An 18,678-nucleotide genomic window follows, 5' to 3' on the forward strand; every position below is an offset into this window, starting at 1 on the left:
CGTCACAACTGTGGGATATAGGACCAGGAGTCTTATGGCTGGTGATCTGGAAACATCGTTATACTTAGAGGCAGCAGGATTTATGTGTACTGAAGCTGAATCAAGAGTTAGGAACCCAGCAGTCTAATTCTGTGTTCATTGTATCTAACTATCTTGGGGGTTTCAGAAACCATATCCATCTTTCTGTTAGGTATAAAACCAGTTGCCATTTAGTAGGAAAAAGCAGAAATCAAGGAGGTTATCCTACTTAACTTTATTTCCTAAGGTCAAATAATAGAGACCTTATAACAATAATCAGTGATATCTGTAGGAGTTCGGCTTTTTTTTTTTTTTTGCATGATGTCGTTTCCGAACTAATACGCTCTTGAGGCAAATAGGCCTCAGTTAACAGACATGATGGTCTTTTAAAGATTACATCACCATTAACAGGGCACTTAAGGCCAGGCCACAGGCAGGAAGTGACACTGCTGTTCAAGGAAATAGTTGCTCACCTATCTTCTCGAACTTTCTCCTACATAAGGCAAGCTTGTACACTGGCTAGAAAAGGCATTTCCTATAGTATGAAGGTTCCTCAAAACGTTAAAAATAGAACTACTCTATGATCCAGCAATTGCACTACTTGGTATTTACCCAAGGGTGACAAAAATACTGATTCAAAGGGACACATGCACTGTGATGTTTACAGCAACATTATCAACAATAACCAAATTGTGGAAAGAGCCCAAATGTCCCTCAACTGATGAATGGATAAAGATGTGAGATATACACACACACACACACACACACATACACACACACTATATATATATATATATATATATATATATATATATATATATATATATATATATATATATATATATAACAATCATGGGGAGAAAAAGAGAGAAGCAAACCAAGAAACAGACTCTTAACTATAGAAAACAAACCAATAGTTACCAGAGGAGAGGCAGGTGGGGGATGGGTTAAGTAGGTGATGGGGATTAAGGAGGGCACTTGTGATGAGCACCAGGTGATCTATGGAAGTGCTGAATCACTAAATTGTACACCTGAAGCTAATATTACACTGTATGTTAACTGGAATTTACATAAAAACTAAAAAAATAATAAAAACATGTAACTTACTGGAGAAAAAAAAGAAAAGTCATTTCCTTTTCAATGCCAACTTTAGTTGCTGTCTTGGTTGGGAGTGACCACATGCCATTGGTTAATATCAAAAATAATGGGGTCTGTCTAATGTATTAAACACTGTTTTCCTTACTCGTATGCACTGAAAGGCTCAAGGGAAAATGCATGAGAAGTTGATGAGTAACTGTAATAGAGTATTTCCAAAATGTATCCCCCACCTTTTTTTTCATGTCAAAGTGGCTGTTTTTCCTAAGTCAACTTGCATTATACCCACAAAATATTATAAGTAGTATATCAGTTAGCATTTGGGTATATTTGTTTATTAACACACACCTTGAAGCACCACGAAGAAAAATTAAGCAAGGTTAGGGGCTTAGGGTCTTTCAGGATACAGTGATGGGGTGGGCGTAAGGATGAAAGTGAGAAAAGTGACTATGGAGGTATTAAAAGAGACTCTGGAAAAAACATTAGTGGTTTGGACTAGGATGATGGTAGCACAAAGAAAGTGAAGTTGATAGAAACCAGATACCTTTTGGAAGAATGTCAGGGGGCCTTTGGGATGGATTGGAAGTAGAAGAAGAAAAGAGGGAGGGGTTGGAGTCTCCGGCATGAACAGCCGGGTGGGTAGAGGTACCATTTACACAGATGGCACATACAGGGATAGGAATAGATGTGCAGGATGAGATGTTTGAATCATTATGTTTGAGATGCCCGTGAGATACACACATGGAGGTGTCAGGGGCAGGCATTGGATGTGAGGGCCTGGAACACAAAAGAGAAGCTGATGGCTGAGATATAAATATGGTAGTCATTGGCCCGTAAATGGGAACCAAAGCCACAAAAATGAGTTGGATCTCCTGGGTATAAAATACAGAGTGAGGGAAACATGAAAGGCTGAGGATTGCGCTATGACTAGCTCCAACTTCTAAGGGGTGGTTAGTAGGAGAGGAATCCACGAAGGAGACTGCTGTACAGTTAGCGACGTAGAAGACAGAGGAAGGATCACAGCACAGAGCCAAGAGAAGAGGCTTTTTTCCGAGGTGACAGGGGTCCTCTGGGTCAGAGACCGCAGCAAGGTTAGGTGAGCTGAAGGTGGAACAGATTTGCTGGATTCAGCCGTTCAGTGGGAGGGTCAGGAGAGAAGCCAAGTGGGAAGGACGGGGGCACACGGGACAGGGCAGGGGTGAGAGGGTGGCATGCAGCGGATGTAAGCAGAGACGGCCGGTGTGCACTGCAGGTGTTTGGGGTTGAGTTGTGAAGGGGTTGTGGCTCTGTGGGGGTGGGTTGCTTGGGCTGAGTTTTATAAGCAAGAGACTCCAACGTGTTTAAGTACTGATGATAGAGACCCTGTCCAGAAGGGGATGATGCAGAGTCAGGGGAGAGCAGCGTAACTCTAGGAATGAGGTTACTGAGGAAGAAAGGGGCTTCACAGCACATGGAAAAGGAAGGTCTCTGAAAGGAAAAGAAATACTTCCTCCATTGTCAGGAAAAGAGGCAGAGAGGTTGGTGCCCAGCAGAAACATGTATAAATGTGTGGGTGTCAATGGCAGAAAGAATAAGAATTTCTTGTCTGAGGCTTCCATCAAGGTGAATTGCAGAAATTCCAAGGGTCTGGAGTATGAGGGTGCATTAAAGACTTGGAGAAAGGAGAAGGTGTTCCATGTCCTGCAGACGGTGAGAGAGCAAGCTTATTAGAAGAAGTGGTGTCGCTGGACAGCAGGCAGCATGCAGGTGACGTGTATCGTGGATTTCCTAAGCTCTGTGGCAGGGCAACTTTTCTCCTGCTCTATCTGCTCTGATGCCACAGAAAGGGTTCCCATTTGCCCTGGATTTGGGAGTTTTGCCAAGAGAAGAAAAGAGCAGGAAGGTTGATGAGCATGGGACTATCTCATGAAAGTTGAACTAAGAGAGGCGCCAAGAAGGGCAGAGACGGAATATAGATTGTACAGTGTCATTGCGAAGAGGGCCCAATTAAATGTATTCCCAAAGTGCAGGGATGGTGGTCAGAGGAACTAATACAGTGGGGATTAGAGATGGAGAAACAGAGGACTGAATGTTTCTAGATGCCTCAGAAACTCCCAACTGTATGCTAGGACACCATATCTTGGCTACTTTATATTGGACTCATCTCCGTTTTTAGCAGAATGTTGCAAGGTAAAACAAATAGCTACAGACACTTAAGAAGTCCCCCCCCACCCCCTCATTTCTGGAGAGAATGCTTATACACCCTTGGTTCCAAATGAGGCATATCCTATGCAGGGCTGTGCCAGTTTGTTACTTGCTGTCTCTGCAAATGCACTGAAAGATGCTTTTTGACCAACATTTTTATATGGCCAACACAGCGTTAAAATGTTTGTGCTCATTAGGCTAGCTTGGTCATACGAATAGATTTTTTACATGCTGCCGGTGGTTTGCTAGTAATCATTGAAAAATAACAGTTGTGAATGCTGAAGTCAGTTTTAAAGTGCCAGTGTTTGCTTTTCTGTGTGAGTTGGGTATATACTTACAATGGACTATTTTTTCTGCTTGTGTTAAAAACTATATCATACAATGCGTCTTAGATACTGACTTAAATATTTTTTAAATCTAAAAGCATTGAACCAGAACTCTCTTCTGTCCAGGCGGATCCTAACTCCTGCAGGTTTCCCAGGATCCATTTTGTAAATTATTCCTTTAGGGCTGCAGATGGTACCCTGGTGCCTTAAAAAAACAGAATGTAACTTTCAAAGGTACCCAAACCACACACCCAGGGGATGTTTGTATATGTGGAAGGATAGGGCTCATAATTTGGTAAAATGTATTTTTCACTCTGAGTATTAAAATATGTGAGGCATGACAAACATATATATGCATATTCTCAGTATGATGACACATTATGGAAAACCTCTTTCAGCGCGAGAAAAAGAATGTCAGTGATTGTTCGCACTCCATCCGGGAAGTTACGACTTTACTGCAAAGGAGCTGTAAGTTTTTATTTTTGTCTTTTACAGTTTTGATTTATGATGGTTTATAATGTATACGTTCAGCATTCTGCTATGGAAATGTAACACAGATGTTTAGCATAAAGTTGCTGACATCCACTTTCCTTGGTGTTTTATAGTAATAGTGTTCAGCCTCTTCTGGTGAAATTTGGAATTCCTTCTGGGTAAATTTGGTGCTTTGAAAAAATTTGCCCTAACTTATTTATGTAATCTCAATTTTGATACATAATATTTGAGGTTCATATTATAAAATACATTAGAAGACAATTAAACCAGAAAATGCTTTGAAATTGTATTAGAAATGTAGTGATCCTCACCAGTTTCAATGTAATTTTTTAAAGACCATAGAAAGAGGGAGGTAAAATGGATCACGGTTACTGCTATAATTTCATCATATGGTCATTACTATTTGTCTTGCGTTGTTTTCATTATAAAAGAATTTCTGACTATTGGTTGGCTTTGGTATATTGGCAGGTTATATTGACAGAAAGAGTAATGTGTCATTCAAAGTGATTTTTCCTAGATGAAATATGTTTATACTCATGGAAAAATAAGGAGTCTACTGACCAGAGCCACGTTTTGTTTCTACAATTAGTGTTTTCCTTCTGAATTATACTTTCCAGGTACCTAGTCTACTTGGACTAGTCAGGTAGCTTACCAATCTGGAACTTTCCAATTTTAAATATAATCAACAACCTTGATTTATTAAATGAAACTTGGAAACTGCACTTGTTAGTAAACCAAAGCTTATTACTTAAATTTTTGTCGAAAATGTTTTTCAATACCTTGCTTTTAAAGCTTTGAAGCGCAATTTTTGAATATCTTGGTTTTAAAGCATTTTGGTAGCATTATTTCACGATGTCTCATAAATTTAGTTTTAGAATTCCTCTGGTTGTTGATTGAAACAACTAGCATTTATTCATTGTGTGCACTTTACCAGACTTTCAACTGGATTTTGGAGAAAGGAAGATAAGACCCAACACTTGTCAGGAACTAAGCCTAGTTGGGGAAATATATATAAAGAGAAGTTTAGGATACAATATTGAGGTATATTGTAAAGCTCTTTCACATTCCAGTGGTAGCATTTAGTGATAAGGGAATAAAGAGAGCCTCGAAGACCTTCCACTTTAAATGATAAGTTATGTGTCCAGTTTGCAACCAACTCACATCCTTCCTTTCTTAGTTGTGAGTAATCTTCTATCTCAAACCTCTGTTTGAGGAGTTAAAGCATTGAACAAAAAATAAAAACATTGGACTTCTTTTTGAATAATCATGGAGATAGTTTGCATACGTTACGTTGCTTATTGCATTGTTTCCCTTCACTACTCACACAGTTGACTATGAAATGTGGTTGAATACTAAAAAGGCAGAAATTTATAAAACAAGGTGCATTTGAGAATTTCATGTAGTTTGGCAGAGAATAGTAGAATTCAAGCCTGGAAAGGTGGACATGCGTTAGGTAATGGTTTTTTGTTTTTGTTTTTGTTTTTTGATGCTCAAGAATTTGTACTTTTTTCTGAATTGTTCTGACGCCATTTAGGAAAATGACTTTAGGCAGAAAGGAGATGCATACAGAGTTCCGCATTGATGCTATTGACTGTAGTCCAAGAGCTGATAAGGATCTGAACCAAGATCGTTGCAGAGAGGATTGAGAAGACAGAGATTTAGGACTTAATAATTGATTACGTGTGGGCGATAAGGGGGAAACCATGATCTAGGATTATTACCCAATTTGGACTTGACCGAGTAGATGAAGTGGTACCATTTCCATGATAAAGGGTTGGGAGCTACATCTGGGCCATGAGGCAGAGATGCTTGGATTTCACAGGGTAAGGAACCTGGGTGCTGGTACAAAGTAGGAGTTAACAAGTGTAGCTGGAAGCTAAAAGCAGGCGATTGATGAGATCTTATAAGAAGAAAATACTACATGGAAAGAGAGGAGGACTAAAGGTGAGGAGGAGAGGGTCTAAAGAGAGAGACCGGGAGTGGGAAGAGTCTGAGGAGTGTTGATGCCCTGCTAGAGTGAATAATCAGCAGTCACATGTGCAACAGAAGACTTTAGTAGTAAGAGTCAGTTAGGGAGTCAGCGCTAATACTTCCCAGTCAAGTTAACACAGTCTGCTCAAACTTTGATGTATCTCCTCTATTCCAGATTCATGACAGTGATGGATACAGTGTAGAGAGAGAGCAGAAAGATAGAGCCAGGCTTAAAAACAGGATAAACGTCTTTGAAGCCCCAAATAGGAATAGAGAATCAGCGTGGCACACTGAACTGAGGTCTTGAGTTGAGTGGGGTGGGAGTCCGGGGTCAGGATCAGGGAGCAGTGGTTGGAATTTGGTTTCTGTAGAACAGTGGGAGCAAATAGTGCTTTCTGTAAAATGTGGATGGGAGCCAGCCTCCCCTCTTTGACGTCTGAGACAGTGGTGAGCTTCCTAATCATGAGAAGAGACTAAGAAAAAATTCATGCCAACTCTGCTGGGGGGGTACATAAAACCACTAGACTGGGGTGTGCACAAGCAAGGAGAGCAAAACTTAGAGACACATGAACAAATCTTGTGCCAGAGAGACAAGCACATAAACACCCGGGCATGAATTCACTCCAGGTGAAATCATTTGTGTAGACAAGTCTTACCAAGGATGCTTAGTTCAACATGATTTAAAAAAAACAAAACAAAACTATTTTTAATCAAAAAGAAATGGAGTGGATGGAGATATGTGTAAGCTAAATTTGAAATCATAAATGTAAGAGAAAACAGCAGAGAATGGAATAAAGTCTAAATTAAACAGAGTAGAAGGGGCAGGGGTGCAGTTAGGGAATCGGAAGATAGTAAGGCAAATGCATCTAGAGCATAACACAGAGATGGTAGCTCTGTGATGTGCATGTATGTGGATGATTTTTCTCCTTTTTTCTAGGCTTTCTGCAATGAGGTTGCCTTTATTAGTTTTTAAATGAGGAAAAAGGAAAAGTAGACAATACACATTATATCTGCAATAGTAGCCAACTTAACAAAAGTTATACTTACATAATTAAAATCTCAATTTATTCAAGAAAATTAAAACCCTCCCCCAATACTTATATACCAGAGGAAAAATTAGAAACTTGACTATTATACTTAATGCTCTAGGGACCTTAAAGTGACAGAAAATTTCTAAGTGCCCCCTACGTTAAATTCTGTGCCACCCATCAAGGAGACCACATCTGAAATTATTTACGTTTAGCAGTCCACCACCACGCCATAGACAAAGTACAGCCGCATCGGAATGGCACACACAAACACAGAAGAGTTTGCACTTTCGTCTAGATGTGTCTGGTGATTTTAGCAAATGTCCCAGATCACAGGGGCCAAAGCTTCGTGCAGCTGGTCAGTCAGTCTCCCCTTGTTGGGTAACCTGACAGCAAGATCACAGTCCTCTCTGGCAACTGCCTCCTTTGTAGCAAGATTACCTAGATAACTTCAGTATAAATTGCAGTGCTTAAATAAGTAATTATGTCAGACCTCTTTTTTCTATTTGCTACCTTCTTACTATTGACTCTTGCATTTCATCGTATAGTCCTTCTTTATTTGGCAATATTGTAAAACATGCTTCAGGATGACTGAGGATTACAACAGGTGTTTTATTCATGCAACACATATTTTTTGAACAGCTGCCACGTGCAAGACACCATAGGTGAGGACAGAGCAGCATTGGAACTTGAATCTAAAAGATGAATAGGATAACGACTTTTTGAGTGAAAATTGACCTCAGGTGAATTATTCATCGTGAAGCGCCAGGCTCTTTCCTGACTGTGCCATGCTGTCCCAGGAGCGTCGCCTCACGATCGATTTTCCGCTCTTACCTTACTGAGGGCTGGGACACCACATAAGTAATTTCAGTTAGGATTTCCTGCAAATGTAGACTCTTTTAGGTTCTAAGTCTCATCTTAGGGGATACACATGCTTTAGTTCCTGTGAAGAAGCCTTTTCTGGTCGTAACCGTGTACCAAATACTGGATGTAGCACTCTGAATAAATGAGTGTTACTTTGGGTGAATAGGTTATTTGTATGTATTTATTTCTCACATGTAAGCATGGCCAGTTGTGACTGTCATTTAAAAACGTGCTATCTAATTCATGTGAAGGCCACATTCTGTCCCCTGCTTTCCTTGATACTATCAAGAAAGTAGAAAATTCTATTTTGAGCATCAGTTTCTTCCACTAGAAAACTTGGCTACATGGCAGAATTTAATCTCCCTTATCGCTTTTGTTTTCATGACTTTAATTTTTTTTTTAGAGATTTTCTTGGCTTTAAGATGGCCTATTTTAATTTCATTGAAAATGTCATTAGCCTCTGGAAAAAAATGGAGTTCATAAGTTATACCTTTCATTCCTAGAAAGGAGCCATAAGGGGAAATTATCATTTCCTTTTGCTTTGCCCCCCCTTCCCATTCCACCACTGAAAAATGAAAAGAAATTCATAATTGGGGCCTGGAATATTCCATCTGTTCTGAGGTCACTAAGTTCTTGTTTCTCTCAAGGGTTCTAAATCATACTCCATTAGTCTGCTTCCAAATCTCAGCCCTGAGACTGGAGACCCCAAAATGGGTAATACCACTGAGAAAGTAATTGCAGGTAAATGATTTATTTTTTCCTAGTCTAATAAAACCATGGAGGCTGAACACTAAAATTCTTAAAACATTAAACCCAAGCCGAAGAATAACTAAAGGAACAATAAGCAGTTTATAAAGGGGCAAAAATCAGAGAAACGTAAGTCGTGTGTAACGTTCAAGCTAAAAGGGACTTTAAAGATAATCCAGTAATTGAATTTCACAAACTAAGCGAATTGAGCTTTTAGAGACTAAAGTGACACAATCAGAAATATTCAGCTATCAGGTAATGCTAGGTTTGTTCAAAATTCTCCCTATAATGCCCACCAGCCCTCTGTGCATTTGGACCTGTGTTTCTCAAAGTTTGTTCTGTAGAAGCACCAGTCCCTTACAGATGCCGTCATCTCTAGCTCAGGCTTCACAGTGAATGAGTTTGGGGCACATACTGTATGGCCCTTTAGAGATCTATGGGGCACATTCGCGATTTAAAGGCTCTGAGAAGTATTACCAGTATTACTGCAGGCCAGGCTTGGTTCAGCCAGCATTTCCCAGACTTTCTGAGTGCTGGACCTTCTCCCCTGTGGCACCTATGTATTCCTAGGGTGGCTATGCCCTCACTGCAGTGTCCTGCAAAACCTTCACAGGGTGGGGGGGAGATTTTGCAAGATAAGTGAAGTACTGATAGAATCTGAGATGTGGAACACTGGAGTAACTACGGGTTTATTCACAAAGGAGAAAGATGAAAATATAGGACTCGAACCTTGTTTCTTAATGTCGTTAGGGGAACAGTGTTACTGGGGAAAAATATTTTGTGTTTTAAAACTAATCTCAGAGTTGTTTTTATACTGATTTGCTGCTAATGTTGCCAACATCATTGTTATTAAACTCAAAATGTATTTAAGTTTGAATGTATGAAGTGTATTATACCTTCTGTTTGTTTTCCAGGACACCGTAATATATGACAGACTGGCAGAGACTTCAAAATACAAAGAAATTACCCTAAAACATTTAGAACAATTTGCTACAGAAGGTGAGTGTAATACGGGATAAAGCATGATTACAATAAAAAGAAATCATCTGCTACTGATGTCTTGCGGGATTGTTGTTATTTTACTTAGAAATTCCTAAAGCAAGATAACAATTACTGGTGATAATTTAAGTTATACTATATGCTGTTCTCATTATTTTTGTTTTACTTTCCTATGTTAAAATTTTGAGAGACTTGGTCCCATGTTTCGGGGGTGTAGGGTCTATAAATCTGTTCATTTTTTAGAATGGATACTATTCACACTTTAAATACATTGTATCTTTAGCAGTGTAGAAGGAAAAGAAGTGAAAAAACTGGATATTCTAATCTGAGTAAGACAGAAGATAAGAAATAAATAAGCCTATATAACTATTAAAACAGCTAGTCAGTGTAGTTTCAAGTCAAGACTTTTTAAACCCTTACCACATAACAGGCTCTGTGTGAGGTAAGCAGGCTGAGTCCTGTCTCTCTGTCCTACTGAAATAGATGATCTGTGCAGCTCAACAGTCTGGGGGAATGATCTAGATAAGATGGGAGGACATGAGAGTCCTTAAACAATAGGGTCAGTTACTCCAAGAATTTGTAGAGTCTTATCTCTGAACTTAACAGAAGTAGCCGCAACAGTATCTAAATCTCCCATCTAGGGTGACTGCCTTCAGCTCAGGTCACGAGGCCAGGGTCCTGGGATCGAGCCTCACATCAGGCTCCCTGCTCAGCAGGGAGCCTTCTTCTCCCTCTCCCTCTGCCTGCCTCTCCCCCTACTTGTGTGTGCACTGCCTCTCTCTGTCAAATAAATAAATAAAATCTTCAATCAAAATCAGTCAGTCAATCAATCTCCCATCTAAATGTTCACTCTTGTCTGCCTCAGCCGAAACTGTTGCCAGTGGCAACAAGCCTGACCTCGGATCAAATCCTTTTTCCTCTTCATACAAGCTACAAACAGATAGGATTGTTTTAAAAAGCACTAGGCTCTGAAAAGCAAGGACATAGAGAACCTTCTCTCAGTTCTCCGAAAATGCAAGAGCATGGAGACACTCATGTTCCTAGAGTCCGGGTTCCCCAAGGAGCAGCCTCAGCGGGGCTTGGCAGGTACAGCCTAGCCGGCATCCAGCGCTGGTTCTTTTTCAGAAGGAGGGTTGAGGGAGCATCTTTCTCTTCTCTGGCTGTGATGTAAAGATATTGAAGCTCTTAGAGCTGAGTTGGCTTGGCCTTCACCTCCACCCTATTCTTTCTGGCCCTAGGCTGAACAACACTTTTTTTTACTCCGTGGCTACCCCAGAGTAGTCACCAGCCAAGTTTCCAAAAGAGAAAAACATGTACTGATATGGCCCCAAAGATTTAAGTTCTACTCTCAGTGAGCTGGCGGTACACAACCCTACTCCTTTCTTGGAAGACAGAGTCCTCTGGGCACTTTATGTTCTCCGTTCTCTGCTTCTCGTTTCTGACATGTTCCCTGGCCATATTTTATTTGGCTTGAGATCACTAGCACCTAGTTATTCTGAGAGTCAATGACCTTGAGTGAGGGTGTTGTCTTCTCAGGAACCTAATTAACTGTATTTGTCCTGACTGATAAATGCTTTTGCTTCTTCTTTGTTCCAATCCACCATTTTTTTTTTTCTGGCTGAGAGTAGCTTCCAAATGAATTATGAAATTGATAGGCACCGAGCACTGGGAGTAGGTCACCTCAAATATCAGCTTTGATTCTTCTCCCAGGGTGTTTCTAATGAGTACTTTGTTTTGTCACTATCCTCAGTTTTTTTAGACTTTTAGTTTTTTTTTTACTATTTCTTTCTCTTTTTTTTTTAATTTAAATTCAGTTAGTTAACATATAATGTATTATTTGTTTCAGAGGGTAGAGGTCTGTGATTCATCAGTCTTATACAATACCCAATGCTCATTACATCACGTGCCCCCCCTTAATGTCCATCACCCAGTTACCCCATCCCCCACACTCCTCCCTTCCAGCAACCCTCAGTTTGTTTCCTATGATTAAGGGTCTCTTATGGTTTGTCTCCCTCTCTGACTTTGTCTTGTTTTATTTTTTCATCTCTTCCCCTATGATCCTCTGTTTTGTTTCTTAAATATACTACAAATTTAAATTTACGGCGATGGAGAGCAGTAGTAAGTACAACCATATATTCCTGTAAGAGGCAGATGGCTTTCCGAGTAGACCCCATTGGAGTCCCTCTCTTTCTTCAATAGCATCTGTGAAGCCACTGTCGTAAGCCAGCCACCGTGCTCAGTACCGGAGTTTTAGATATGAAAGGCTCAGGGCCCCTTCCCTCCAACAGTTATACACTAATACAGGCGATCCACAAGAAAAACAATATGAAACATTGTCGTTCACACCATACGAGCATTTGGGGATTTTTGCCCCGGGTCTGAGCAAGAGGAGAACGCTTCAGCTAGATGATGGTATGAACTGAGTCTTAAAGTAGATTCAGGGCAGACAGTGGAGGGAGTTGGAGGGGGCAGAATGGAGAAAAAGTGACCAGCATGTGCAGAGACCTGGGTATATGGGAGGTAAATGGCAGACAAGGAGCTTGAAGACACTTGGTGCATGGTGAGTGAGCCAGCCTTTGCGGTTCGGACTTCATCCTGCGGATGAACAATTGAAAGATTTCAAGCAAAAGCGTAACCTGATAAGATCAGGATGTTGGAAAAATCACTTTGGAAAAAGCGCAAAGGCTGCATTGAAAGGCTGCCAGTTGAAGGAGAGGGGAGCACTGATAACGCGTTTTATACCGAGGGTGTGCCCTAAGTGAATCAGACGTCACCCATATTGTTTGAATCGAATCCGTCTTTTCAAAATAAAACTTAGTTACATAAAAATGGAAGGGTCAGACTTCTGAATGAAATCTTACTTGGTGTTGGGGGGATGACTGCTACCTTTTCTTCAGGGTTAAGAACTTTATGTTTTGCTGTGGCTGAGATTTCGGAGAGCGACTTTGAGGAGTGGCGCACGGTCTATCAGCGCGCGTCCACATCTGTGCAGAACCGGCTGCTGAAGCTCGAAGAGAGTTATGAGTTGATTGAAAAGGTACGTGAAAGACCATTTTGCTCGTACAGAAAGTTTGGTTTCCAGAAAGTGTCAGTCTTTTCAAGGAGCCAATAAATAAAGATCAGAATATCTTGACACACCACTTACTGTTGAATCTCCTCTGGTCTGAGCATTGACACATCTTAGTAACGGTTAAGGCTTTTGCTGAAAAGTCTCTGGAATTGCTTTGTATAGATCTTCCTACTTTTTATAATTATGCATCAAAGTGAAGCTCGTCTAACCATCTTCTTGTCAGTGTATACTGTTGCTTCTGCATCACTGAGGATAAACATGCCCTACTCCACACATGCTTGCACACGAGTCACATACGCATGCGTGTCTGCATAGAGTTGATCAAGGTGTATCGTGTGGGATACAAAATAATGTAATACAAGTATAGTTTGTGTGACTCTATAGCTAATAATAGAGACTATATAAGTGAACAACCTGGTGCTCATCCCTGGCTAGTCATTGTATGTGTGTGTGTGCGTGTGTGTACATAAATGTATATGTGTGTGTGTATAGACACACAGCCCTCATTTGCATCACAACTGAAATACTCCCATTTTACAGACAAGGAAACCAAGGCTATTCATCCAAAAAGTGGTGGCTACACTCTGACTGATGCTTTATAAATAGCAAGAAATCTTGCTTCCTTAATTAAAAATAGCAAACATTTTTGTGCAGTACTTACTGTGTGCCAGGTGCTGTTTGGAGCCCTTGAATCTATTAACTACTTAATCCTCACAACGTCCCTTTGAGCTAGGTACTGTTCATTCCAGTTTTACAGATGAAGACATCAAGGAAACAGAGAGGTTAAGTAATTTGGTTGAGATTACACAGTTCATAAAAAGGGGAGCCAGAATCTTCATTCTGGCTCCAGAGTTCATGCTCCCAGCCACTAAGCTCATTCTAACCTTTCACTTTCCATCAAATACCTTCCTAATTGCAGAATTCCTTAACTGTACTCATGTTTATACTGCACAGAATCAGGTTCATTGTTAGCTTCAGCTTATTGGATCTTGCCTGCAGGTAAGTAAAAGCTGACTTTTTTTTTTAAATTCCTTCCTCTCTTTCAAACAATTTACTCCCTGGTGCTTCCTTTCTTGAAAGGTGGTCGGCACCACCCATGCCTCCCTTCCCCGAGCTGCTCCCCGCGTGCCCTCCCCTCTGTGTAATACTGGGGAATGTCCTGCACTAGCTGCAGGCGGTTTTCTCTGCTCTATACAGTGGCCATATGTGACTCGAGATATTGTTTCTCCTGTCTCCTCAATAGACTGTGATCACAGCTCAGACCTTCCTTATATTTGAACTTATTTTTGTATCCTACTCATTTCTCAGAAGACTTGGGTTAGCACATATGGTACCTTCCAGCATGATACTTATCCTCCAACTGTAGAATTACACACACAGCTTGCCCTCAGTTAACTTGTTCAGTCAATCTCTCTCTCTCTCTCTCTTTTTTCCCCCTGATGTATTTATATATGATTATATCTTTGGGGCATTATGTGGCAAAATAAAATATTTTATTATTTATAAGGCCATGACCATAATCTCTTTCAGTCTCTCCAACCAAAGTTACGTGTTGTCCTAAAGTACTAACAGTATTGATTTTTAATCTGTTGTTTTTCTTCTTCTTTTGAGAACTAAAACAAAACCAAAAACTGCCGTTTACAAATAACTTTTCTCCTGTCTCTTTATGTACACAGCCTGAAGATAATGTAGCCTTTACCCTCCGTGGTAATGTGGTAGAATTAATATATAATAGGTCACCATCAAATTATTTGAAAATGGATTCTAAACATTACATTTTGTTTCTACAGGAAACACACTGTCAGATTCTGGAGTTGAATATTTAATGTTCCTAATAACATTTTTACTCTGAGTGCCCTAGAGTTTATAGATTAGATTTTATAGATTTAACCGTTGTTGTTGGGGAGGGGGGTATGTGTGCACAACATCTGATATTAAAAACCTTGCGACTTCCATCTCTTACATGAAATAGATGATCAACCTCTCTCCAGCAGATGGCGATCATGAGTCACGCCGAAATTTAAGTTGCCTGGGGAAATGGCGTTGCGTGTATATTCTTAGCTTACAAATACAGATGCCTCCCTCTGACTGACTCTTTCCTAAAATGAATGAAAAGGGGAAGTTATACCTATTTCCTTTTTACTTTCTGATAAGCCATGGTCTCTAATTTTTATTGAAAAAAAAATCTAAAAGCCAGAAAGGTGAAGGGATTGTTTCCCTCGCTCAGCCAGTTTTCAAATAAGAACTGGTTTTCTGTGTCCATCCCTACCCCTGAAACCATAATTTCATTCAGGTATTAATTTCATTAACTTTAGTGAGGCTGCTAATAGATGTTAAGTATTGGGGAAACACAAGCTAATAAGGAACACTCAGCTGAGACCCTGAGCATCGGGGTCTGAACAAATTCCTTAAGTAAGGAAATCTAAAGGACCCCAGAGTGGTGACCCAAAAATTTGGTTCAACAGAAGCTTTCAGCGGGGTGGTCACTATTAAAATGAAACCCCAAAGATTATTTTACCAGTTAAAGGAGATCAGGGGGTTTGGCGGGCTTTTTTGTTTCTGTTTTACTATACAAAAGATCAGAGGTCTTTTTGGGGGAAAAGAACAGGCACTGAAGAGTCTGCCATTGAAAGCTATTTTTTTTTTTAAAGATTTTATTTATTTATTTGACAGAGAGACAGCCAATGAGAGAGGGAACACAAGCAGGGGGAGCGGGAGAGGAAGAAGCAGGCTCCTAGCGGAGGAGCCTGATGTGGGGCTCGATCCCAGAACTCCGGGATCACACCCTGAGCCGAAGGCAGACGTTTAGCAACTGCGCCACCCAGGCACCCCTGAAAGCTATTTTTCTGACAAATGCTTTTCCCATCCCTGATCATTGGAAGACTAGGGGTTTTAGTGTATCTTGAGCCTAGGCAATATCATTCCTTCCTTGGTCTGAGCTTTCATTCCTTGTTAAAATCAATGAAGGTGAGTGTTCCATAGGAATTGGGGATGCCTGCCATTTAAAACCACCCTACTGGGGCAGCTTTCAACATGTCAGAGCACAGATCCTGCTGGGGCGTTGCCTGGCTTTAAATTCAGCTGTCGTAGCGTTAGGGGTCAACCATTTTGGCTTCTTCTTTGGCTACTTTAATAAGACATGTTGATTATGTAATCTTTTTTATGTGATTGGACTCTTGTTTTTTATGTAGTCCGTAAGATTAGACTTAGCCTATAAGATAGTGAAGTTTAATCCATGAGAGTCGTTTTTAAATCTTTTTTTAAAGAGCAAACCCCATTTTCCAAACAAAATATTACCTTAATCATCATGTGTATGATAGATAAAAGTAAAGCTGCTCCGTTTAAAGAGTAGAGGGGTAGGGAGGAGCCCCACACTGGCTCTCCCCTCAGCCTCAAAACCTTGCCGTCGTCATGGTCTGTGAGGAGCTTTTCACGATTCTGGGGTTCCACTGAGCACCGTTTGAAAACCGTATAATATTCCATCTGTGTGTGAAATTTTGGGGAAGTGTGCTCCTCTGAATACTATAGATTTTCAATACTTTTCACTTTTCAATAAAAGACCAGATCATTGTTGTGGCTCTATACAAGATGTTTCTGAACATATTTGAATTAATCATGCGAATTGCCATTGACATGTTAGTGGTAGTGCTACATTAAAGACATTCAAAATTTGAAAGATTTGTAGAGCTTTTCCTGAAAATGAGAATATTTTTAATATGTTACAAAATAAGTAAAAACATTATAAATGATGACGGTTGTACTTAATTTTAAGCCTTTCTATCTTATCCTCCAGTGTTTGTTCAAACAAGTAATTCAGTTTTTGAAATTTGGTTAAAGCCTTATTCTTTTGGGTGCTATAAACTCCTAGCATAAGCTGCAAAAATATCCAAATAGACCAAGAACATCCAAGAAGATAAGGATATTGGTCCCTTGGCACAGTGCTTTGTCACTTTTCTTTCCCAGCAATCTGAGCTCTAGAAAATACTCCCTTCACCCTCCAGGCACTAAAAGAAAGTAGGAAATGTGAGAGGTTTGAAAAACCCTCTGGATATTGTTTTCCCTACTGACAAGTCATTGTTAGAGGAGAGGATTTAGGACTTCTACAACCGTCTATAAAATAACAGGGTCATCTCTGCTATCGGGTGGGACAGTCTGAGCTCTAACACTTGCATTCAGATGGTAAACTTTCCAGGATTAAAAAAAAAAAAATCTAATGCTATGAGTTGTTTCAAGATGTTCCTGAAACATCTTTTTTTCCGTTGCTAAATATAGGCCAAGAGGCAGCATTTATTCCTAGGAAGACAAAATCATACAGGAACAAGAAGGTTCGTTCACATAGTTAAAATGCAAAGGGGATTAATTAGAATCCTATCAGGTGCTTGAGGTGTCTTGACCCAGTTTAGGAAGGGGAATCATGGCATCGTTTGGGGTTTTATGGAAGGTAACACCTCTTCACCTCTTCCTCACCACTTCTGAGAACTTAGTTGTCTCATTCCTTCAGACAGTATACTTGACCTGCTTTACCTTCTTTAACCTTGTTCTTTTGAAAGACAATTAGTGTATTTGGACTGGTAATTTTAGATTATGAAACCACTTAATAGTGTTGGTCTGCATTTTTAAAAATCTGATTTTTAAAATTAAATTTAGAACTAATTTATATGTACTTGGTCAGGAAAAATTACAGATAAGTAACAGAATAATTACGAAGCTTTATGCTTCATTAGCAGTGGTTTCTCTGAAATTTCTCACCTTGTTCTTTGATCTGTCACTTTGCATTTATTCTAACATGTTTCTAAAACAAAAAAAAATTTTTTTTTTTTTGCCTCATAGTCATACTCTGCTGCTGGGTTCTTTTGAAAATTAATAGTAGAGAGGGCTCTGATCTTATCAGGGAAGATTTTATAATTAAACCATTGGTTGAAATAAGAAGGTGTGCCTTCATGGTAAATACAGGCTTTTGAAAACATTTTATATTTATTTGCTTCAAAAGAAAAATGCAGTTATATCTTCAGCATTGCACAGATGACCTACTAATCACATGTACTGTTTGTGAAAGCAAAGTATTTATCTTGAGCAGTAGCAGAAAACAGAGTGAGATCTAACACCTGTCTAGATTGGGCAGTGACTGAAGCAGGATTTCCCTGGCAATCAAGTTGGGGTTTTTTTTTTCTTTTTTTTTTCTTGTTATTTGGCATAGATTACAAAATATGTTTTTAAAAAATGATAATTTATCTGATGCGATTTTTTTTAAAGATTTTATTTATTTATTTATTTATTTATTTATTTATTTATTTATTTATTTGACAGAGAGAGAGACAGCCAGAGAGAGAGGGAACACAGGCAGGGGGAGTGGGAGAGGAAGAAGCAGGCTCCCAGCGGAGGAGCCCGATACGGGGCTAGATCCCAGGACTCTGGGATCACGCCCTGAGCTGAGGGCAGACGCTTAATGACTGAGCCACCCAGGCGCCCCTGATGCAGTATTTTTAATAGAGAGGAGTCAGGGAGGATCATTTGTGTGCTTAAAAGTAATCAGAAAACTGTAGCTTTGACAGTCTATTCCTCCTTTGAATCAGATTACAATGTTTCACACACATTTTGTAATTTTTTATTAATGTAGAGCCACCACTAGATTGAAGCTTCATGAGAGCAAGGAACTCTTTTTATGGTATTCATCACTGTATTTCCAGTGCCTGCCTGTCTGCCCTGTGTTAATTGCTGAATAAATATTTGACGAATAAATAAATGATTCAATTAAATAATTTATCCAGAAGCTAAGTTTCTTTAGTAGGTGCTTGCTTAATGAAAGCCTGGCTCCTATTACTAATACAGTCTATGCTTTGTACACAGTGAGGATGTTCATATCACATGTGTTGTCACTAAGGAT

General features: G+C 39.8%; 1 protein-coding gene across 5 annotated transcripts in view; it reads left to right on the top strand.

Annotated features, from left to right (window-relative positions):
• ATP8A1 (ATPase phospholipid transporting 8A1) overlaps positions 1 to 18,678 on the top strand; it is a 224,253-nt gene that overhangs the window by 106,902 nt on the left and 98,673 nt on the right. For all 5 annotated transcript variants that reach the window (XM_045816092.2, XM_045816093.2, XM_045816091.2 and 2 more), the window contains 3 exons: positions 4,022 to 4,091; positions 9,640 to 9,724; positions 12,622 to 12,761. In XM_045816092.2, coding sequence (XP_045672048.1) covers positions 4,022 to 4,091; positions 9,640 to 9,724; positions 12,622 to 12,761 — 295 coding nt within the window. The remainder of the gene's footprint in view (positions 1 to 4,021; positions 4,092 to 9,639; positions 9,725 to 12,621; positions 12,762 to 18,678) is intronic.

The sequence above is a fragment of the Ursus americanus genome, chromosome 8 (assembly GCF_024610735.1).
Source record: "Ursus americanus isolate L20-20 chromosome 8, mUrsAme1.1.p, whole genome shotgun sequence".
Classification (NCBI taxonomy): Eukaryota; Metazoa; Chordata; class Mammalia; order Carnivora; family Ursidae; genus Ursus; species Ursus americanus.